The sequence below is a fragment of the Dasypus novemcinctus genome, chromosome 6 (genome assembly GCF_030445035.2).
Source record: "Dasypus novemcinctus isolate mDasNov1 chromosome 6, mDasNov1.1.hap2, whole genome shotgun sequence".
NCBI lineage: Eukaryota > Metazoa > Chordata > Mammalia > Cingulata > Dasypodidae > Dasypus > Dasypus novemcinctus.
This window is the reverse complement of record NC_080678.1, coordinates 49,358,009-49,383,076: the sequence shown is the minus strand read 5'-3', so window position 1 is coordinate 49,383,076 and position 25,068 is coordinate 49,358,009. Positions and strand designations below refer to the sequence as shown.

The 25,068-nt window shown below is 37.9% G+C and overlaps 1 protein-coding gene across 2 annotated transcripts in view; it reads right to left on the bottom strand.

The window, feature by feature from the left end:
* The window catches only part of EXOC6 (exocyst complex component 6), a 209,937-nt gene that overhangs the window by 66,284 nt on the left and 118,585 nt on the right, over nt 1-25,068 (bottom strand). For both annotated transcript variants that reach the window (XM_058298780.1, XM_058298781.1), the window contains exon 18: nt 5,578-5,757. In XM_058298780.1, coding sequence (XP_058154763.1) covers nt 5,578-5,757 — 180 coding nt within the window. The remainder of the gene's footprint in view (nt 1-5,577; nt 5,758-25,068) is intronic.

Sequence of the window (25,068 nt, the reverse complement as noted above, 5' to 3'; positions counted from 1 at the left end):
CTTGTGAACAGATTAACTTCAATTCTTTAGTGGCTGTAAATCAATAAAATACCTTTATTAAAATAACCCCATGATTCAAATTCTTTCCAGAAACAAAATGGTGTTAGGTCTTTGGACTATTCACTCACAATAAAATAATACTTGAGTTCCATTTGGCAACCATGAAGACTAACTAGTTACGTTTAAGCTCCTCAACAGCTTATTCTATTTATATTCATGTAAAGGGATGAATGCTTTAAAATGTTTTTTAAAACTCTTTTGGTTTTAAATTTTCTGGCTAATAAAAAAGATTAAACAAAAGCTTCCTTATCAACTTTTTACACACTATTTTAATTCATTCTACAATAATCCTATGAGAAAAATGGATTATGCCCATTTTACAGAAGGGAAGAAGCTCAAAGCGGTTAAACAACTTGCCAAGATCCCCTAGCTAGTAAGTCAGAATACAAGGTTCAAACTTAAGCCTGTCTAACTCTAAAGCATTCCTCACTTTAGCACCCTGGGCCACAGGAGCAAAGAGAGATAAATGAGCTCACCTGTAAATGAGTTGGAAAAAGGTAAGATTCCTTGAGGCAGGTTATATATATAACAGGAAAGTTTAATATTTTGGGTAGTGGGGAAATATCTGCCATTACTATAAATAACCTGGCTTCTCTGCTAGAGCATAGGGAAGTGAAGATGAATAGTAAGTTCATCTGGAGGATAGGAAGCTCTTTACTTTTCCATTCCCTGCATAAGTTTGTACTGGCTGACTCTCAAGAGGAAAAAGTGAGGAAATAATATTCCAGTTCTCCCACTCATTCAACTATGGCGTTAAGAGGCATTTAAGTAGACATTATTGGTGGTATCCTAAGTCCCACAGCTTTCTACTGCTACCACAATTTGTAGCAGGAAAGTGAAAATGGCAGATCTTTCCCTGGTCTCCATGAAAACCATTATAATACCTCATGAATATTTAAAACTTGGGGAGTGGATGTAGCTCAAGTGGTTGAGTGCTTGCTTCCCATATAGAAGGTCCTGGGTTTGATCCCCAGTTCCTCCTAAAAACGAACAAATGAAAAAAAACCTCTCATTGGGGAGCAGATATAGCTCAGTGGCTGAGCACCTGCTCCCCATGTACAAGGTCCTGGGTTCATTCCCCAGCACCTCCTTAAAAAAAAGAAAAATTGAAAATTTTTTGCATCAAAGGATTTTATCATGAAAGTACAAAACAACCTATAGAAGGAAAGAAAATATCTGGAAACCACATATCTGATACGGGTTTAATATTCAGAATATATAAAGAAACCCTACAGCTCAATAACAAAAAGATAAACAACCCAATCAAAAATGGGCAAAAGATATGAATAGAATTTTCTACAAAAAAGATACACAAATGGCCAAAAAGCACATGAAAAGATGCCCAATATCGTTAGCCATTAGGGAAATGCAAATCAAAACCAAAATGACATACCATTTCACATCTACTAGAATAGCTACGATTTTAAAAACCTGGAAAATTACAAGGGTTGGAGAGGATGCAGGGAAATAGGAACAGTTATTCATTGCTGGTGGGAATGTTAAATGGTACAGCCACTGTGGAAGACAGTTGGTAGTTCCTTAGAAAGTAAAGTATAAAATTACTGGCAAATCCATTCTAGGCATACACAAAAAGAACTGAAAGCAGAGATTTGAGCAAATGTTTGCACACTATTACTCGTAGCAGCATTACTCACAATTGCCAAAAGGTGGAAGTAACCCATGTGTCCATCAACTGATGAATGGATAAACAAAATGTAGTACATACATACAATGGAATATTATTCAGTTAAATTAAGTTATGATACATGTGATCACATGGAAGTACCTTAAGTGAAATAAGCCAAACACAAAAGGACAAATACTATATGGATCTCACTAATATAAAATAATTCCAAGAAGCAAACTCACAGAATCAGAAACTAGAATACAGGTTACCAGAGGCCAGGGTGAGGGTACAAAATGAAGAATTAGTGCTTAAATTGTACAGAGTTTCTTTTTGGAGTAATGGAAACTTTTGGTAATGGATGGTCATGATGGAAGCACAACACTACGTAATTACCAGCACTGAAATATATATATGAATGTAGTTAAAAGGGAAAAATTTTAGGTTGTATACGTACTAGAAAAAAAATTTTTTTTAACCATAAGACTGAACAACACAACTAATCCTAATATAAACCATGTACTATAATAAAGAGTAACAATTATAATAATATTCTTTTCTCATTTGTAACAAATGTACCACATTAATGCATAGTGTTAATAATTTGTGGGGAAGTACATGGGAACTCTGTATTTTCTGCATTTTTTCTGTAAACCTACAACTTCTTTAATTTAAAAAATATATATAGCCATTATTATACATTAATCTATACTCTTCTCACACCCTGTGAACAGAAAATAAAATACTATTGGATAAACTGTAACTTTTCTGGAACTAATGGAACTTTCATGGGGTGATGTGGTCAGCAACTGGATATTATGACATTCTCGGATAGAGAAAAATTCTTTTACAACAATGGTAGGGGGTGACAAAAACTAAATATGCAGTGAAGCTAAAAGTGAATCTAAAAGTGCTCAATTCTGGGTACTCTTTAGGAGTAGGAGTGCCCTTAACCCATAGACTCTACTTCTTGCCCAATTATTTTCACTACAGGCCAATACTTCCATTATTTCAAAGAGTACCTCTATTCTTTGCTTGAAAGAAAGCAACATAGGCAAATATTTTATATGATTTCAGGGTTTCGGAGAATTAATACACTAAGCCAGATAAATAAATGGGCCTTTTTGAACACTGACCTCTTCTGGCCCCCTGGGGTGAGATAAACTAAACTGGAAGTTACCGAAGGCAGAAAAGCCTCATGGGAAAAAGGGAAAACTGAACTGTAATAAGGCAGGAAGGGCTTCAGGCCTGAATATTGTAATGAAAAGGAGGCAATGAGTAAGGGAGAGCAGTTGGGCACATCGCAGCCATTGGGAAGAAAATGTGCACAAAAACAAACAGAAGGCCCAATATCCCAGAGAAGTAATAGAGGAAAGGAAGCCTTTTCCTGAATGTGAAATAATTACATATAAAAGGGCAAGCTTAAAAATTACACTGTATATCTAGGGCAAGAAACAGGTGCAGAAGACGGAGAAGATCTGAACAGTGAAACACAGGCTGCTCTAAAGAACCAGAAGACAGGACAATTGGAAAGAACAGAATAAAATGAGCAGAATCTAAGAGACATGTTGGCATGAAGTGTACCAACACATGCATCATGGGAGTACCGGAAGGGAAAGAGAAGGGAAAAGGGACAGAAAGAATATTTGAAGAAATAATGATCAAAAATTTTCCAACTCTTATGAAAGACATAAATATACATCTCTAAGAAGCACAATATACTCCAAACGGGATAAACCCTAACAGACCTAATCCAAGACACACACTAATGAAAATGTTAAATGCCCAAGAGAATTCTGACAGCAGCAAGAAATAAGCTGTTCATCACATACAAGGGATCCTCAGTAAGACTAAGTAACGATTTCTCATCAGAAACTATGGAGGCAAAGAAGGTAGCAGTATGGTATATTTAAGGTAGTGAAAGAGAAAAATGCCAGCCAAAAATTCTTAATCCAGAAAAATTTCTTCAAAAAATCAGGGAGTGTTTAAGACATTCATGGATAAACAAAAACAGAGAGTCTGTCAACAAAGACCTACCCTACAAGAATTGCTAAAGGGAGTCCTTCAAGTCGAGAGGAAAAGATAGGACAGAGTGGCTTACACAGTATGAACAAGTGAAGATCTTCAGTAAAAGTAACTAAAAGGGTAAATGAAAACCCAATGGTACTACTGTATCCTCAGTATACACTCTATTCTATATTTCCTGTAAGAGGTACAATTCAATGAGAAAAAATCATATTTTCTTTTAACAGACATGCAGAATATAAAGAGATAATATGTGACAAAAACAACATAAAGAGGGAAACAGAGGAATAGAGGAGTAGAGAATGCATATACTACTGAAGTTCAGTTGGTATCTATCCTAACTAGTAGTTATAACTTAGGTAATTCTATATTTAACTTTTTGAGGAACCCTACCATTCCTTTCCATAATGGCTGCACCATTTTACACTCCTAGCGACAATGCACTACAGTTCCAGTTTCTCCACATCCTCACCAACACTTTTTTTTTTTTTTAGGTACCAGGGCCAGGGATTGAACCCAGGATCTCGTATGTGGGAAGCCAGCACTCAAACACTGAGCAACATTAGCTACCACGGGTTGGATTTTTCATTTGTTTGCTTATTGTTTGTTTTTGGATTTTTTAGGAGGCACCAGGTCCATTTTAAAAATAATAGCCATTCTTGTGGGTGTGAAGTGGCATCTCACTGTGGTTTTATTTGTGTTTCCTGCATTTCCCGAATGGCTAATGATATTGACCATCTTGCACGTTTATTCTTGAGGACTGCTTTTGGCTGGAAGCATGGAGATTTACATTGACAAGGTAAATTCAAATTAATATAACAATACTTAGTGCATGCTCTGTGAGAAGCAATGCTTTAGAAATCAGTTGATACAAAAATTAAATTTACAGGTTCCCCTTTTCAATTCAAGGACTGCGGTTAGGAATTTAATATCATCCCTGACTAAGCTTCTGAAAGTTCTTTGGCCCAGATCCACTATTAAAACCTCTTTAAAAAATTCTTCCATTTATTTTTTAATTACACTTTCCCTCAACTATTCTAATCAGTTCTTTGGAGCAACTTCTGGTGGGGAAAGAAGAAAGGGTGAGGAGAATAACATTTGTCTTTTTGATTCAAATATAAGGGAGAGTGTTGGTGGCAGTTGGGTATGTTCAAGATTAAAAACTTAAGTTTCTGTGTTCAACTATAACTTATCATGGAATTAAGAGGACAATAAAATTTCTTCCTATTTTGTTTGTACAAAAAAATACCATATTCATGTTTTAACAGTATTTCTGTTATTGCTGAATATACTTAATAAGAAATCATGTTCATTCCACCATAATCTCATCCTTGAATTCCTCTTCTGAAGAACCCGGTGTTTCAGCCTGTCCACACCCAAATGTTCCTTGCTATACCTTTATTTTAATGTATCATTAACTAACTGTTCAAAATATACACACACTATGACTATTTACCAAGATAGAATAATGCTCCCATTTTACTTTTAATCTCTTGCCTAAAAATAAGCAATTATATCTTGGTCTTTTCTAATTGAAAAAGCCATTGCTTAAATTGACTTTATAAAATCTACTCCTACTAGAGTTTACTTATATTTAAGTCTACACTGTCAATTTCAGGGTTTTATTTTGTTTTGTTGTGTTTTTTGCTGTGAAGAGTATTACATTTTGGTTAAAAAGTAAAATAAATTAAAACCTTTAAAACAATTGGCTAAGTTATAAGTTTTTACAAATTGATTTCTAATAATGGAAAAGAAATATGGAATCAGGAAGCTGTTTAAAGCAAGTAAACCACAAACTAAAGTTGAATTCTAAAATATATTTTACTAAGCAAAATCAAAGGTAAACTTCTGAAATTTTTTATACTTACAGGCAAATGAGTAAAGACTTGAAAGATGCTTCTCAAAAAATTAATAAGATCTATTAAATAACCACTAGCTCTTCCATCTGGCTCAGACATTGTCCAGTCATAATCAGCAAGCTGAACAAATTCATCAATTTTTTGATTAAGTTTGGTATAAATTTCTCCTTCTGCTGCATGTCGGGCATCCTGATGAGACAAAATAACATAGCAAAAAATAAGAAAAATTACAGAAGTAGGTAATAAAACAAGTTTTCTCAAAATTCTAAATTTTAGTTTATAGTTTCTTTGGCCTAATATTTTAGGCATTCATTTAAAGTCCAGGAAAACTGTTTTGGTTTTGCTGGCATTACTCTATTTGACTAGGCATTATATCTTTCTCCCTTCTTTTCTAACCTTACTACTAGCTTTTTTTTTTTTTTTTGTATTTATATGGTAGGATAATTTATGAGATAGTAATGCCTGATTTGTTTTCACAGGTCTAAGAACAACCTTAGGAGAAACTGAAGTGGAAAAACAGAAGAATACAGAGAGCCACCTCCACCCATCGGCTCACAGAGGCGAGTAAGCTGGACTATCACAGAGGACATGGGATAGTTTTTGGTATTTTGAGTTGAAGAGATTAAATGAGAGAGAGAGATGGCTAACTTCTCTCAGGAGGATTTTTTTTTAAATGGTGGAAGTGATGTATGCGAAAAATGGCAGTGAAAAGATTTCTAAATGTTCTCTCTATAAAAGCAACAAGAAATCTGACAAAAATGGTCAAAATCAATTTTTTCAGAACCCTGGAAACTAACCAAAAGCTTGCAGCAATCCAAGCAGCATTTATTCAAGAAAAACAACTGAATTTCTGTAAGAAACAATGAGCTTTGTGGCATTTTAATGTGCCATATTTCCATCCCCCACTCCCCAGCCCACTCTCCGGCTCAAGCTCCGAGGTACTTCTGAAAATCAACACTGCACAATCAGCACCAGCAGCCGGGCAGCCCCTGCAGGAGGCAAAATGAGATGAACGAAAACAAAAACGCAACATATCAAAACCTAAGAAATGCAACAAAAGAAGTGTTTAAAGTGAAATTGAAAGGTATAAATCTATTTATTAAAAAAGAAGATCTTAAATCAATAACCTAAACTTCTATCTTAAAAAACCAGAAAAAGAAGAAATGGTAGTGGAGGGGTCTCACTCACCCCGGTAGCAGCACTCTGATGGAATGGCGATGAGAGATACTGGGGGACTGAAGACTAGGCATTGTAGCCTTGGGAACCAAGGCAAAATATTCCCAAATAGCCTTGGAAAGGAGCACATGGATGTCAACAGTGAGAACCTTGGAGATTAAAATTAGAAAGACTCTTGCTTCACCTGTAAGGGTCTTTTGGGAAAAGATCACACAAGCCTCTGGGAATCTTTATACCATCTGAAGGAGCACAGACAATTTGTCATCCTGGCCAGAGGAGTTTGAGAGCTGGATTTAATTGGATTAAGGGATAGTGATTTGGGGGCAATGTGTTATTTCTGGCGAAACTAATAACTATATAAACTCTTACATTAACTAAGAAGTATCCAAAGTATCATTTACCATTAGTCACATAGTATAGCTAAATACAATTCAACCTAATATACAATTTTGATCATGTCAATGAATAAGAGCATTCACTATAAAGACACCCAAACCAAATGAGTTAAGACAGTTCCCACCCTCAAAGCTCTCACAGTCCAAGGAAAGATACAATATAACAAAATATGACTTGTTTACAAATCATCCTGAATAAACAAAGGAGGGAATAATTAGTACTTATTTGATATGTAGGAAAAAGCTTTGCAGTGGGGATGTCATTTGAGTTGGAACTTCAAAAATATAATCAGACACCCTTACCAGGTATTTTGGTTTCTGTGCCTTAAGAAATTTCCAAAAGAAGTGCAGTATGTAAGAAAGCATATACAATCAAAATGTACCATTTAGATATTTTAATGCTTTTCTGGTTCCCTCCCCAGTTTTCACACAATCTAACCACTTAATGCCCACTGCCACACTACAATGAGGAAACCCAACTACTAGCAGACATCTTTTCATTTGCATGCCTGCCATTATAGTAGGACTGAAAAAGTAATTCCAAGAAAGATTTTTTTTACCTTCCCACTAATAGTTCTAAGACACAGACAAGAAAACTTTTAATTTTCAAGTGTCTCTCCTCAACTACAGAAGTAAAAATAATCACTACCTTAGATGAAACAGAAATTTAAAATAAGTTTTTAACTGAAATAGTATTTAATGAAGCATTAATAAATACAGCATTAGCAAAATGAATACAGACTCAGTTACTTATAGCACTGTAAGCTATTTATCTTCCTCCATTAAAATTTCTAATTCAACGCAAATCTCCTCAGAAAAATTTTAAGATTGAGAAGGCATCCCATCTGGTACCTGGGACAGAATGACTTAAAGACTAGGATTGCCAAATGGAGAGCCTAAATGTAGTTTTTCCATGTGACTTGGCTTCTTCACAACATGGCCTAGGTTGACATAAACTTTTCTCTACTTTACATGTCAGAAAAAGTGGAGGGAGGGGTATTTAGAACATTTTCAAAAATTTATTAATGCTTTCCACTCGCTATAATAACAAGCAAAGAAATCTAATTCAGGGAGTCAGCAGCTGTAGTATGAAGGAAAATTTTCAGACAGCAGTTCTGGACACAAACATGTTCCAAAGTCAACATTTAAAATGACTTTTTCCAGGGATTATTTTATAATCCAGACAAATATAGTTACTAGAAAAGATGTGCCTTTGATGTTTTTTTTCCAAAGATTTGTTTGTTTTTTAAAATTTATCTCTCCTTTCACCCTCCCCCCATTGTCTGCTCTGTGTGCATTTGCTGTGAGTTCTTCTGCATCCGCTTGCATTGTCAGGTGGCACTGAGAAACTGCATCTCTTTTTGTTGCATCATCTTGCTACATCAGCTCCCCATGTGTGCAGCGCCACTCCTGGGCAGCCTGGGCTTTTTTTTTCCACACAGGGTGGCTCTCCTTGCAGGGTACACTCCTTGCATGTGGGGGACACCCCTGCATGGCACGGCACCCTTTGCACATGGCAGCACTGTGCGTGGGCCAGCTCACCACACAGGTCAGGAGGCCCTGGGGATCGAACCCTGGACCCTCCATATGATAGGCGGATGCTCTATCAGTTGAGCCATATCTGCTTCCCATGCCTTCGATCTTTACAGTTACATAAATTAACTCTTTTAAAGAACAGAAGCAAAAAAGAAAGAAAAGATGGGAGAAAAAGCTTTCATTGTAACTCTCTCTGCACTTATACATGGGAATACAGTGAATTTTTAAAGACATTTCTAATAGATTATTAATTGTGATTTAGAAACTGCTAAGAAAATTAGTGTTAGACTTCTTGGGGTGTTCTACAGTTGAATTCAAAATAGGCTCAATTCTTATGACCTCACCAGAAGGTTCGGAACGTATCAACTAACTCCTAAATTTTTTTTTTTTTAGAGTAGCTTTTTTTTTTGTCTTTATTTTTTTAATATTACATTAAAAAAATATGTGGTCCCCATATACCCCCCACCCCCCTCACCTCATTCCTCCCCCCATAACAACAATCTCCTCCATCATCATGAGACATTCATTGCATTTGGTGAATATATCTCGGAGCATCACTGCACCTCATGGTCAATGGTCCACATCATAGCCCACACTCTCCCACTTTAAAGACCCAACTTACAAACAAAACCATTAGTTCTTCATTTGCTTTTTCAAGTAACAGTGCCCTCTAGAGGAAGAAATGCATCTCACATAATTTGAGAACTACTTTTTTATTTCAACGTTTAAAAATTACATGGTATCAGTGGTTCTCAATCGGGGTGTACAAGAGAACCACCCAAAGAACTCTTTCTTAACATACACATGCTCCAACTCTAGCCCAAACCTCTTGGACCATAAGAAAGTATGTTTCAAATAAAAGCCAAGTAGTGAAAACTAAAACGTTAGTAAATGGAAATGTCTATGACTGACTGACTACCTATCGTTCATTCCCCCTTCTTCTTGGAATAGTTTCCAAATATGTTTTGGAAACTTATCCTGCCCTAATTTACAGTTTTATGGTTTGGGTAGGACTGAACCTATGTCTAGCTCGAAGGATGGATCTTTTTTTTTAAGATTTATTTATTTCTCCCCAACCCCTTGTCACTTGCTGTGTCTGTTCATCTTTCTTGTTTCTTTAGGAGGCACTGGAAGTCGAACCCAGAACCCAGGACCTCTGATGTGGGAGGGAGGTGCCTAATTGCTTGAGCCAACTCCACTCCCTGCTTTGTTGTGTTTCTCATTATGGTTTTCCTTCCTGTGTCTCTTGTTGTGTCATCTTGTATCAGTTTCCACACCTGCCAGTTGCATCAGCTCACTGTCTTCTTTAGGGGGCACCAGAAATCTCTGCTCCCTGCTTTGTCGGGTTTCTCATTATGTTTTTTCTTCTCCTGTCTTGTGTCCGTTTGCCGCACCTGCCCATTGTGCCAGCTCACTGTCCTCTTTAGGAGGCACCAGGAACCAAACCAGCAACTTCTCATGTGGTAGGTGGGAGCCCAGTCACCTGAATCACATCCACTTCCCTATTTTTTAAAAAATGTTTTTAAGGGAAACGGACTTTGGCCCAGTGGTTAGGGCATCCGTCTACCACATGGGAGGTCCATGGTTCAAGCCCCGGGCCTCCTTGACGGTGTGGAGCTGGCCCATGCGCAGTGCTGATGCACACAAGGAGTGCCCTGCTACACAGGGGTGTCCCCCACGTAGGGGAGCCCCACGCGCAAGGAGTGCACCCGTAAGGAGAGCCGCCCAGCGCGAAGGAGGGAGCAGCCTGCCGAGGAATGGCACCGCCCACACTTCCTGTGCCGCTGATGACAACAGAAGCGGACAAAGAAACAAGACGCAGCAAAAAAAAAAAGACACAGAAAACAGACAACCGGGGGAGGGGAGGGAAGGGGAATTAAATAAATAAAAAAAATAAATCTTTAAAAAAAATGTTTTTAAATGATTTTTTTAGATTTATTTATTTATCTCCCCCCCTCGTTGTTTGCAGTCACTGTCTGCTCTCTGTGTTCATTTGCAGTGTGCTCTCTGTGTCTGCTCATCTTCTCTTTGGGAGGCATCAGCACCAGAAACCAAACCTGTGATCTCTTATGTGGGAGAGAGGCACTCAATTGCTTAAGCCACCACAGCTCCCTCCAGGGATAGATCTTGAAGAGCTTAATAGTCAGTCAGCAATTCCCATCCTCTTCTTACCCACAGGCAGAATTCCATGGCAGCTAGTGGAGGCAAATGCTCCTCTTTTAGATGATATGGCATGAGGATGTGAGGTTTGGAGAGGTGCTACCAGATGGAGAACGCCTGGAGCTGCTGAATCACTCACATAGTCTGAAGATGAAGCCAAAATTGCATAAGGTAGAGCTGAAAGACGCAAGAACTCTGGGTGGCTGGTGACATCTCTTGAGTGGCTGGCTTCAGTCTCACCTGCTCTATCCTTGGACTTTGCAGTTACACTGGCTAATAATTTCCCTTTATTGTTTAAGACAGTTTGAGTTGGGTTTTCTGTTAATTGCAACAGAAATAGTCCCAATTAACACAAATATCTTATTTGAAACATTTTATTGAACATTCTCAGGAAAAAAAGTTACATTTGTTTTTTTTTCTTTCTCTCCCCTTCCCTGCCCCCCAGTTGTCTGCTCCCTGTGTCCATTCGCTGCGTGTTCTTCTGCGTCCGCCTGTATTCTTGTCAGCGGCACCCGGAATCCGTGTTTCTTTTTGTTGCGTCATCTTGTTGTGTCAGCTCTCCGTGTGTGCGGTGCCATTCCTGGGCAGGCTGCACTTCTCTCGCGCTGGGCAGCTCTCCTTACTTTTATTCATTTGGAACAAGGGGAACACTACTTCTATGACCTTTTTCTGGTGCCTTAAAAATCTAAATAGGAAATGAGATTGGGACTGTCAAAACAGAAGTGTCCTTTCTAGCTTTTCCTTCCTGCTCAAATTCAAGAAAACAATGTTCCAACTGTAATATCTATGATCTTGATCCAAAAATTTCTAAATGTTAGTTATACTACATATTGCATCTAACTCATTAGGGCAATTCCTATAGACATAGGGAAAAAAGTAAATAAAACTAAACAAAGAGATTCAGTAATTATATATGATGGGGGAAAGGGTATGATGGGAACAGGTGAAAAGAAATAAGGTAAAAAGAAATACTTCTAAGATAAATCTAGATTTTCCAGGCAAGGAGGCAAGAAAAATGATGGTACCACCATAAAAAATGAGATGAGCAGAAAGAGGAGCCAATTTAGGAAATCAGGTTGTTGGTTTTTAAAAATATATGTATATAATATCCTTTATATGTTTTAGATGGAAATTTTTATTCTTATATTTGATACCTAAAATGGATCAAAAAATAAAAGAAGGATTTGCTTGGTTATGCTTCTCATTAATTTAGTAAAATGGCTATTTCTCACCAGATTTTTCATTATACCATATGAATGTGATTTTTTTAAAAAAAGGTTGTAGGTTTTAGGATCAGTATTGTGCCTGATACACATGCAAATCACATACCAACACTCTGAGTTAAACAAAGTTCAAGATCTGCTCCATAATTTACTAAGAAGTCAAAGGTGAATAGCATAGGAAAGTTTACATTTACTAGAAGAGCTGAAGCTTTCACAAAGTTCTAAAAATCTCTTTGAAACATTTTGCTTTCTCTTTTTTAAAATTTTTATTTTTTTTTAGAGATACTTCAATTACATAAATGTTACATGAAAAATATAGGGGATTCCTACATGCCCTGCTCCCCACATCTCCCACACTTGCCCACATTAACAATATGCCTCATTAGTATGGTACATTCATTGCAATTGATGGAAATATTTTTGAAACACTGCACCTAAACATGGATTACAGTTTACACTGTAAATTACACTCTCTTCTGCACAATTTTGTAAGTTATGGCAAGATATATAATGGCCTCTACCTGTCATTGCAGTGTCATTCAGGACAATTCCCAAGTCCCGAAAAAAAAAACATTTTTCTTCATAAGAAAATATAGTCACCAAGCTCTATAAATCATAGATCCATAAGTTCATAGTTCAAAACTCAGCAGGTCTCAAACAGTACATTGTAAGTTTTATTGGAGATAGAAATTACTGTTAGGAGTTAAAGTTATTTATACCAAAACAAGAATTTTTATGGGGCAAATCAAAAGCACTTCTTAGAGTAACTAGAGTTAGATAATACAAGCTGAAGCACCCCTAGACCACTTAGAAAGCTATGGTACCCAGATGAGAGAGAAAGAAACAGAAGATAGAAAATTAAGTAAAGGAATTTGACACCAGTTTCTTCTAAAAGCAATTATATTTTTCCCAGGAATATACATTCAAAACACATGTAAACTAAACTTGATCTTAAAATGAAAATAAGCATACTTACTAATACAAAATGAATAAATGATTTTATATTTCTTCTGAGTCATTGCATTTTAGGTTCAGAATCTCTAAATATGCCTTGAACTTTCTGACTTCTGTGTCTGGGTTTATATCCGTTCTTCCCTCCCCTCATCTCTGTTCCTGTTCCAAACTGATGCAAATACCCAAATGCCTTCAGGGTCCAGTCAGTGACATGAATGAGTGTGGCAGGCAGGGTGATCCTGGCAGGCAGTTTGATTACAGTGTACTGGAGAGCATAATTCCACATAAAGTTATTCAAATTAAAAAAATATAGAAACACTGCAAAGTCTAAAACATGTTTAAAGAACCAAATTTATCTACTTATTTTACTCTGTTTGTAGTTATCTATCCTTTTAGATAATTTTTTAAAATTCCACATCTTCCCCTCAACAATTAGCACAGTACTGCAGAATTAAATTTTTGCTCGATAAACATTATTTAAGATCTCCCCCAGGTCAAAAATGACAATTGGTTTAGATAAAAACTTTCAAGCTTTGTGCATAGGAAGTCTTTTAGAAACTATTAAAAAGCCTTACTTTTCACAAGACAAAATATTTCATTTCTTGCTTATCAAAGCGGACTGTTCCAAACATCGTAGAAAAACATAAATCTTCATAGGACCTTCTCCTAGCTACTCCATTTACAGCAGTAAGTAGAAAAGTAAAATACAGGTTTTGAGCTAGAATCAGCAACCAGAATAATTCAAAATCCAGCTTCTCATTATCTGGGATTGATACAGGTTATTGTAAATGGAATACTTTTCTAATTTTCAAATTAACTAAGTTACCTACACTTTCTTTACAAAAATGGATGCTATATTGTGACCTAATTTTCAGGGGCTTTTGTATCTCAAAACTCTTCAAAAATAATGGTTTGAGGCTTTGTAATAGCATCTGCCACTCCTTAAGTATTCGAGGTTCCTTGTTATCAGGTTTGCAAATCATTTGCTATAAACAGCTTTTTAAAGTACTCTTCAACCACTTCCTTCCCTATTCTATTTCTGCTTTTCATCATCTTTATAGGAGGCATTTGCTATAATTAACTGATTACTGATGATAAATTAAAGAAAAACAGAAAGCTGAGCATATTCATCTATCAGTGAGAGTTGAGGTAGTCTACAAATTTTGTTGATTTCCCTCTTTGGCTTACAGAACTGAAAAATGCTCTTGTTTTTTTTCTGTTAGCATTTATGTTTTTGGTAAAGTACTTCGGCCCCTTTATTTACTTTTCTATTCTTACATTTATATACTCAACCTATTATTCTACTCAATAATATTTGCTATCTTATCTGATCTTGCTTTTTGCTGTTTTCTGATTTACTACTTAGGATTTTATGTCATTCAAATATACTAAATTAGCTGTAAAGGAAAAAGCTGCCTTACGCAGCGCTCTCTAATGGGGAAAGACGAGAAGAGGGGAAGCTGGTGATAAAGAGAAACAAAAAAATAAATGTGACAGCCAGTGACTTTTAAAAAATGATAATCAAGTTGGTCATGAGCAGATTAAAATTGGCAAATTAGAAAAAAAGAAGTGTATTTCTTCTAAGCACTTAACGCTGCAATCACTGTGAAGACTCAAAAAGAATGGACTCGTCAGGGTAGCATGTTGGAAAGGCTCCATGGAGCCATGTTAAAGAACCCTGATGCCTAAGAGAAAGAACTGGGCTATTTCTCTACTTCACAGATCACTCACAGTAAATCAGTAAACAGTGAAAGGCAAGCTAATGAGGCAGCCTACACAATATTTCATAAAGCAAGCATATATGGCATAAGAGCAGGTACCTTGTGTTTTCATATGTGCTTTTCTGGAGGAGGGGTGCAAAGGAGTTATGAGGAAAGGGATCTTGCAAGTACTTATATTTTCATAACCATTAAGCACCTAAATAGAAATATGTTTTGTAGGGTCACTGGACTGAAAGGAATTAAGCTAAGAGGTTATCTAAGCAACCCAAGTAGAAGTAAATAATGCTGAACCTTCAAAGAGTGAGCTCAAAAAAGCCCTTGTTACCACAGCATAAAGAAAAAGGGTGTTCCTGAGTTCTATACGAAAACAAAGCAAAAAACAACAAAAAACAAGGATGCTCTGCTATTTTTAGAGATTGAACCTGATTTCCAGGGAAACCCACCAAGGTTTACTATGGCTATTGTGGTTTCTACTAAATATCTACAACTCAAGAAACCCCAAGAATGAAAGAACAAAGTTACTTTATTTTTTTAATCAGGAATTTATTTTTTTGAATAAAAACGTATGTTTCTCTATTAAATATACTGGATACATATAAATTTTTTTTAATCATAAAATACATTACACAATATATTTGGTTCATAGTAATGCAATCATACAGTCCTTTTATGTCTGGCTTGCTTCACTCTACATAACGTCCTCTAGGTTCATCCATGTTATCAAATGCTTGATGACTTCATTTCTTCTTACAGCTGCATAATATTCCATCATGTGAATACACCACAATTTGTTTATCCATTCATTTGTTGATGGACAACTGGGTTGTTTCCAACTTTTGGCAATTATGAATAATACCGCTATGAACATCAGTGTGCAGATGTCTGTTTGTATCACTGCTCTTATTTCTTCTGGGTATATACCTAGTTGCAGTATTGCAGGATCACATGGCAATCTATATTGAAATTCTTCAGGAACTGCCAAACAGTCCTCCACAGTGGCTGTACCATTCAGCATGTGCAGAGATAGTATTTCTCTCTCTCCACATCCTCTCCAACACTTGTAGTTCTGTCTTTTTAATAGTGGCCATTCTGATAGGTGTGAAATGATATCTCATGGTAGTTTTGATTTGCATTTCCCTAATCATTAGAAATGCTGGGCATTTCTTCATGTGCTTTTTTTTGCCATTTGTATATCTTCTTTGGACAAATGTCTATTCAAGTCTTCTGCCCATTTTTTAATTGGGTTGTCTTTTTATTGTTGAGAAAGCTACACTTTAAACCATTCCCTCCCAACGGGCAGATTTTGAGAAGTATGGTTCCAAGATTCCCAATCTAGATAGAATTATCATGTTCCAGTATCTTTGATTCTTTGACTTATAAGAAAAACTGCTTAAGGAATTCCCTAGATACATGAGATGTCAAGGCAATCCATGTTTTAATCAGAGTGGAGTAAGCATATTAAATTTTTTTTAAAATATATATTTCTCCCCGCACCCCCCCCCCAGTTGTCTGTTCTCTGTGTCCATTTCCTGTGTGTTCTTCTGTGACTGCTTCTATCCTTATCAGCGGCACTGGGAATCTATGTTTCTTTTTGTTGTGTCATCTTGTTGTGTCAGCTCTCCGTGTGTGTGGCGCCATTCTTGAGCAGGCTGCACTTTCTTTCACGCTGGGCGGCTCTCCTTAAGGGGCGCAATCCTTGCGCGTGGGGCTCCCCTACGTGGGGGACACCCCTGTGTGGCAGGGCACTCCTGCGCATGGGTCAGCTCCACATGGGTCAAGGAGGTCCAGGGTTTGAACCATGGACCTCCCATGTGGTAGGTGGACACCCTACCCATTGGGCCAAGTCCACTTCCCAGCATATTACATTTAATGTTAACAGTTAAATATGCTTACGACTCTAGATCTTAGTACATCCTGTCTTGAGAGGGTATAACATACAGACATAAGTGACAGTAAGCAATAAAGAGAAAGAAGAAAGATTGTGCAAACATCTATTATAAAAGCTAAAAGTAAAAAAACTTGTGTAGTCAGTCTCTTCCTATATCCTAGTATTTACCATACCATATTGTTAAGTGTCTGTTTGAAGTTTTTTTCTCCTATGAACTTCCTGAGAACAGGGATACATTCTTGTATCCTCAGCACCTAACAGAATGCTTAAAGCATAGATGATGTACAGTAAATGGCACCATGGTTTCGCTTTTAATTCTTATAACTGTAAGAGATAGGTGTCATATTGTTACTTTCATTTTACAGATAAGGAAACTGGGAATCATTAAAATTAAAGAACTTGCCCAAGGTCAATAGCAGTCTAACTATAGAAAAAATGCCCTCAATCACTGTATTATATTATGTGAATAAATAAATGCCTACTTTTTCAGGTTTCTGTCTCGGTTCTAATAACTAATTTTGTAAATCTGCTGACTCAGATATCATTTTGCATTTGTGCCTAATCTATTAGAATGACTAAATGAACTCAAAGCCATCAGAGAAACATAAGATTTGGAGGCAGGCAGGCAATTTTTTAAACGCAGGGTCATTTTTAGACTTCATAGTTTCAAAGCCTGGGTAATAACTTTAAGCATTAAACTATTTCTAGTTTTAAGTATACTGAATTTTTAAAATATAAATGATTACACTATAACTTTAGGAAATAACTAGGGTAACTAGTTATTAGGGTAAGCAAGAGCAGGAAGACAAGTATTGTATAGATGAGAGATCAGTAATTGATTTATCATTAGCTTAACAAAAAATTCAATGCTTTATTAATGTGTATCAATAAAATTGATTTGTTAAAAAGAGTCAATGCAAAAGGATGTATTAGACTGTGCCCATATCTAATCCATATAACCCAAAATCAAGAAAATATTTTATAAAACAAATTTATGTAATTATTTAATTTTGCATTTCTGCATGATTAATACATATTAGTTCATCTTTTAGTGTATCTCATGATATTACGCAAACAGAAATCTTCTCATTCAGAACAAAAGGAGGACTTTTAATTACATTAAAATAAAGTAACATTTATTTTTCTTCAGACTAGAACCAATAAAAAATGTAAAGAAAATCCTACACTTATCTAATTAGACTTACATTTTAATATCCAAACATATACATATATATATGCATTACATACAAAATTTATTATTGAACTATGAGACATTAATGGAAATTCAGTTAGACTGATTGCACTACTGCAAGTCTCTAAACAAAATGTGATACATCTTGTATTATGGTTCTCCAGGGAAGAATTGGCATATATATATATGCCAATTCAAAGTAAATATTATGAGACTTATTATAAGAATTGACTCAGGCAACTGTGGGGATGGGCAAGCCCAAGTTCCACAGGGTAGTCCACAGGCTGTGAATTCTGATGAGGGTTTTCCATGACTTTCTCAGGAGAATTAGGAATTCTTCCATCTGACTATTGAAATCATCAGTTCTCTTTTTAAGGCATTCAACTGATTGAATAAGCCTTCTCTCATTGTTGAAGGCAATCTTCTTAGTTGATTGTAGATATTGGCCATAGATAGAAGCAACTTACTGGTAATTTAAATCCACAAAATATCATCATGGTAACAATCACCCAGGGCTTGTTTTCTTGACCAAATAACTGGACACCACAACCTGGCCAAGTTGATAGATAAACTTCACCATCACAGTTCACCCCTTATCAACTTGGAGTGCATACACATCTCCTTAAACCATACTTAGCCTCTAAATAAAAATGATAACAGTCATATTTTCACCTAAGAATACTCAAATGTCTAAGTACTACTGGAAACACACTAACTCTTTCTCCAGTCCTTGGGTAATATTCACTATTAAACTTCATAACTTCAATAACTATGGCATAAAAATAAAAGTTAATACAACTTATGTTATCTAATAAGGGGATGAGAAGGAAGAAAATAAAGACATTCATAACAAAACAAGAAAGATCTACTCATAACCATTAAAGTCCTCATTTTCGTAACTGACCACGTGGTCAAAGTTCATATTTATAACTACTTTCTTCCACTATTCATTCCATATTCCTTTTACCTCAATTAGAACCTCAGAGCTGGCTATGGTTCTCTGCCTGGTGGGGTGAACCAAACCTTTATCCCTGACATTTCTGAGCCTTTAGTAGTCCTCCCTGGACTGAGGTGTTACAGTATTCCATGGACTTTAATCACACAGCATGGTAGTACTAAGAGACACTCTATAGGAGATGTCCTGTATTCCAGGCAAACTCTTCTTTACTTCCATTGTATAGTAGCTGTCCTATATGTCCTTGATAATCAGAATCAATCACTCCAGCCAGTACAGTAATTCCCTTCTTTGCCTATTGATACAGAGGCATGAGGAGCCAAAAGCGGCCAGGTGGCAGTTCCAGTTCAATGTAGTCATTCTAGTATCTCCTGGTGGAAACACTCCTCCTTTTGAAACTAAGACCTACTGACCAGCAGAGCTTAAGGTGCAGGGACAGAAAGCAAAAATTTTTATAGTTGATCACTAGGGGTAATATTCAGTAGTGCCTCTCCCATTCCTACCCCTTGATTTCTGGACCTCTGAATCCTGGAAATGGGAGAAACAGCATAACAGAGTAGACAATGATTTAGAGAATACATGGCCTTCTCAAAAACACTGCCCCAACCCTGCAAGGTGTAATCGAGTCTTCAAAATGCCACTACATAGTTCTATCAATTCAGTCACTTCAGGATGATAAGGAACATGGTGAGACCAGTGAATTCCATGAGCATGTGGTCATACGCATAGTTCATTTGCTGGGAGGTGGGTTCCTTGATCAGAAGCAATGCTCTGCGGAATACCGCGATGGTGGATTAGGCATTCTATAAATCCATGGATGGTAGTTTTGGTAGAAGCACTGTGTGCAGAGAAGGCAAATCTTAATCTGGAGTATGTGTCTATTCCAATTAGAACCAAATGCTTTCCCTTCCATGATGGAAGTGGTCCAATGTAATCAACCTGCCACCAGGAAGCAGGGTGGTCACCTCAGGCAATGGTGAAATATCAGGGACTGAGTGTTGGTTTCTGATGCTGGCAGGTTGGGCACTCAGCAGTGGCTGTGGGAGGCTGGTTCTTGTATTAAAAGTCCATGTTGTTGAGCCCATGTGTTTTAGTTTTTGAAAAGCTGCTGAAAGCAAAATACTTTGTTCATGAGCCCACTGGGCAATGACAGGAGCTGGCTTGTACAGTGGGGATTTACTGGCTTGTAAGCTTCCAGTTCTGAAAAGGCTAAGAAAAGTGTCCAAAGCAATGCATCACCAGACAATGCTCTCTCCCCATTGCAGATGATCCTGGACTCTTCTGTCACATGGGAAGGCACATGGCAGTGTCTGACAGGCTGCCTTCTTCCTCTGGGCTCCCTTGCATTCAACTTCTGGCTGCTCTGTCTGTGGCTTTTTCTCTCAGCTTCTGTGGGTTCCTCTCTGAGTGCCTGTGTCTCTCTCCATATTCATCCCATTTATAAAGGATGCTAACAAGAGGATTAAGACCCACCCTGGGCCACCCTTACTAAAGTAATCTAATCAAAAGGACCCACCTATAATAGGTTCGTACCCACAAGAATGGACTAGTTCTAAGGACATGATTTTCTGGGGTCTATCCAGTATCACTCTGTCACACCATGCATAACTTCCATCCCTACTACCTCATCCACTTTGCTCATGAGCCCACTGGGCAATGACAGGAGTGGCTGGGGAAACAGTCCAACTGGTATTCACAGAAAGCATGAGCCATCCACTTGATTATTAAAATCCTCCTCTGCTGAAGTCACCCTTTGGTGACCATTCACATAGGACACAAATACCTTCATGTCTTTGCCCACTCAGAAAGGTTTATGTCCACATATGTCTCCCCTAGGCCTCTTTGTCACTAGCTTTCCAATCGTGTTCCTTCCATGTCCTGGACCATCCAGCCAAACCATTGGCCAGAGCCCATGAATCAGTGTACAAATACACCTCCAGCCATTTCTCTTTCTAAGCAAAATAAACAACCAGGTGCACTGCTTGGAGTTTTCTCTACTGGGAGAATTTCCTTTTATCACTGTTCTTCAGAAATGTCCCAGAAAGGGGCTGTAGTGCTACAGCTGTTGACTTTCATACCTATATATTGTGCAGAACCATCTATAAACCAGGCTTGAGGTTTCTCTTTCTTTATCAATCATAGAGAATTCAACAAGAGTTCATAGCTATAGGCTGGGAAAAAGAAGATAATATGGCAGGAGTGGGAGCCATGGGCATTTGGGCCACTTCCTTGTGTAACTTACTTGTACCTTCAGGGCCCACTTAAGACTTCTCTCTTATATACCACTTCCATTTTATAATAGAGTACTGCTGTGCACACCCAACTTTATGGCATGGTGGATCAGACAACATCCAGTTCATGATAAGCAACTCATGGTAACTTGGTGGCCCATGGTTTAGCATTTGGTCTCTACTTAAGTACAGTAGCAGGCCAAAAGCTGTTGCTCAAAGGGAGAGTAGTTATCTGCAGAAAATGGCAGGGCTTTGTTCCAAAATTCTAAGGGTCTGTACTGTGATTTTCTTATAGGTACCTGCCAAAGGCTCCAGATGGCATCTCGATTTACTACTGAAACTTTTAGCACCATTAGATCTTCTGGATCTTATGATCCAAGTGGCAAAGCAGTTTGCACAGCAGCCTGGACCTGTTGCAGAGCCTCCTCTTATTCTGGTACCCACTCAAAACCAGAGTCTTTTCCAGTTACTCAGTAAATAGGCTGGAGTAGCACAAAATGAGGAATATGTTGTGTCCAAAATCCAAAGAGGCCAACTAGGCATCGTGCTTCTTTCTGACTGCAGGAGCCAGATGTAACAATCTTATAAGGGATATCTCTACATTCCCCACTTCACTGGGCAACCTAGAAATTTCATTAAGGTTGAAGGATCCTGAATTTTTTATTAGATTAATCTCCCAAACTGACATACAAATGCCTTACCAGTAAGTCTAGAGTGATTGCTACTTCTTCCTCACTAGAGTCAATCAACATATTGTCACCAATACAACACACAAGTGTGATATCTTGTGGAAGGGAGAGACGATCAAGGTTGCACATATAAGATTATGACATAGGAGAGTTGACATACCCCTAAGGTAGGACCATGAAGGTATATTGCAGGCCTTGCCAGCTGAAAGCACACTGTTTCTTGTTGTCTTTATTAATAGGTATTGAGAAAAACACATTTACCAGATCAATAACAGCATATTAGGTACCAGGGGATGTGGTGATTTGCTCAAGCAATGATACCACAATTATAGCTGGAACAGCAGCTGTAATTGGAGTTACCACTTGGATAAGTCTACAATAATCCACTGTCATTTTCCAAGATCCATCTGTTTTCTGCACAGGCCAAATAGGAGAAGTAACTGGAGATGAACTGGGAATCACTACCCCTGCATCCTTCAAATCCTTGATGGTGGCACTGATCTCTATAATCCCTCCAGGAATGTGGTATTGCTTTTTATTCACTGTTTTGCTAAGTAGAAGCAGTTCTAGTGACTTCTACTTGGCCTTTCCTACCATAAATAGCCCTCACTCCATAAGTCAGGGAATCAATTTGTAATTCTACTAGTTGTTAAGTATGTCTATTCCAATTATGCATTCTGGAACTGTGGAAATAACTACAGAATAGAGCCATGGACCCACTGGATCCACTGTGAGATAGGCCTGAGCTAAAACCCCATCAATCACCTGATCTCCTCAGGCTCCCTACTATGATGGGTGGACCACAGCAATATTTTGGGTCTCCTGGAATTATTGTCGCTTCCAAGCCAGTGTCTAATAATCCCCCAAGTGTCTGATCATTTCCTTTTCCCCAATGCACACTTATCCTGGTAAAAGGCTATAGATCCTTTTGGGGTTGCTGGGAGGAAGATTAACAGTATAAATTTTTGGCAGGATAACAGGGTCCTTCCCCAAGCAGACCAAGGCTTCCCTGCATTTAAGGGGTTCCAAGTCTGTAAACTGTCTCAAGTCTGGGAATTGATTGAGGGGCCATAACTCTCTGTTTTTGTGATTCACGTTAGAGTTTGTTCCCTTGTCCTAAAACTCTTCTGCTTTTACAGATCAAGTAAGAATTTAGTAGACTGTCCATCTATCTTACTTCTACGAGTCCCATAGGTCTCTGCGAGTCAGACTATTTTGATTACTACTTTGACTCTGCTGCCCATTATGGTAACTATGCCTACCCTCGATCCCCTCAAATACATTATACTAGAGCAGTTCCGGCATTTTGACTTCAAGCAATGTAGGCCACCTTTTGATCCATGTTTCAGTCAACCACCCAAACAAACTGTTAGAGCCTTTTCTGACCCCTTGGGCTACAACAATGAATCCAGAATCTCTGCCTAGTAGGCCCGTATAAATAAATTCAGCTTGATCCAACTATGTTCCTTTCACCATTATTCTACAACCTTAATATGCATTCCTGTACATTTCCCCCTGATTTCTATCAATATAAATTGGAAAAACCATGCATTTCTTTCGGAGTGTAGCACACTTCCTCATGGGTCACACTTTGTACCTCTCCCTTTGGGGCCTGATGGAACTTGAATCTAGTGTAGGTCTGGATGAAAAAGAGGGTGGTGGGGGTGGGTCTTGAGAGGAATGAGCAATGTCTTGCATTGAAGGCACTCCACTATAGTTTCATCTGGTGAAACAGACACAAGTGTGAGGACTGTTTCTTTAGGGGAGGTGGTTACAGGTTTATCAGGCATAGCAGGATTAACCTCTTTATGAGGAGGCTGGATGGCTGATTCTTCAGGGCAGACCTACAGGTTCATCTGGCAAAGAAGGTTCAGGAGGATCTAGGATTTCATTGTCCCCACCATCATCATTATCAACCCATATGTCTCCACTCCAATTTTCAGGATTCCACTAAATCAAAACCTAATTTTAATAGCAGGCACCCTGCAAGGCTGGGAATTCAATTTACAATGTAATTTAGCCACTCACACGGTAAGAGTCTGGGTCTGGTTTTCAGAAGTCTCAAGTCTGTAGCTACAAATTAGAGTTTCTTTCAGGGCACACAGAAACTCTTGTCCTTCATGTAGTATTTAAGCTAGGAATTGGAAGGCTTGAGTTAATCTTTTTCTTTAACAAATGTATCCAGCATATTTAGAAACAATCAGCCAACATCATTATACTACTTAACGCCACAAAAGTCTATTAATGTGTCAACTACACTGTTACCCAGATCCTTGCCTCTTATAAAAATGTGGGTAGCAGTATCCAATGGCGATATTTTCATATTTCTATTACCAATTCAGGCCATGGACTGATTACTAGAAATAGTCAATGGATCCTTTGAATCTAATCAGATTAGAGAACCAATTCCAAAAACTCCAGAACGAACTCAGAAATCCTAAGATTCTGTTTTTCAGAAACCATTTCCAGTACCAGATCTGCATTAGTCAATGTTCTCCAGGGAAACAGAACTGTCAGGAGATATACATAACATTCTGATATTTATTTTAGGAACTGCAATAAACTGCAACTGTGGGGATGGACAAATCTAAATTTCATAGGCCAGGCCCACACACAAGCTGAGAACTCCAACGAAGGTTTCTGATAAATTCCCCAGAAGAAGCTAGCTGGCTGAAGTAGGGATGGAAATTCTTCCTTCTGACTGCTGAAATCATCAATTTTCCTTTTAAGGCCTTCAACTTATTAGATGAAACTTCTCTTACTGTTGAAGGCAATCTCCTTAGTTGATTATGGATGTGTTTTAGTCAGCAAAAGGGGTTCTGATACAAAATACCAGAAATTGGTTGGTTTTTATAAAGGGTATTTATTTGGGGTAGGAGCTTACAGTTACCAGGCCATAAAGCATAAGTTACTTCCCTCACCAAAGTCTATTTCCATGTGTTGGAGCAAGATGGCTGCCAAAGTCTGTGAGGATTCAGGCTTCCTGGGTTCCTCTGGGCTCAGTTCCTCTGTTTTCTCCACAAGGTCGGCTGTAGACTATGAGCCTCTCTAGACTTTGCCTCCCTCCACAAGATCAGCTGTAGACTATCAGGTGAATGGCTCTCTCTCTCTGGGGTTTCTGCCATGTCTAAGGAGCCGTCTCTATTCCTCTGTGTTCTTTTCCTGGCTCAGGTCCTCTCTTCCCAGGTCTTGCTTCTGTTTCCTCTGTAAGCTGACTTCCTGAGGCTCCAGCTTAAGATTTCAGCATCAAATTCGAAATCAAAACTCCAACATCAGAAACCCCTAACTGTCCTTTGCCGTGCCTTTTATCTAATGATGTGGCCCAATCAAAGCCCTAATCATAACTTAATCATGCCCAGGTCCAGATCAGTTTACAAACA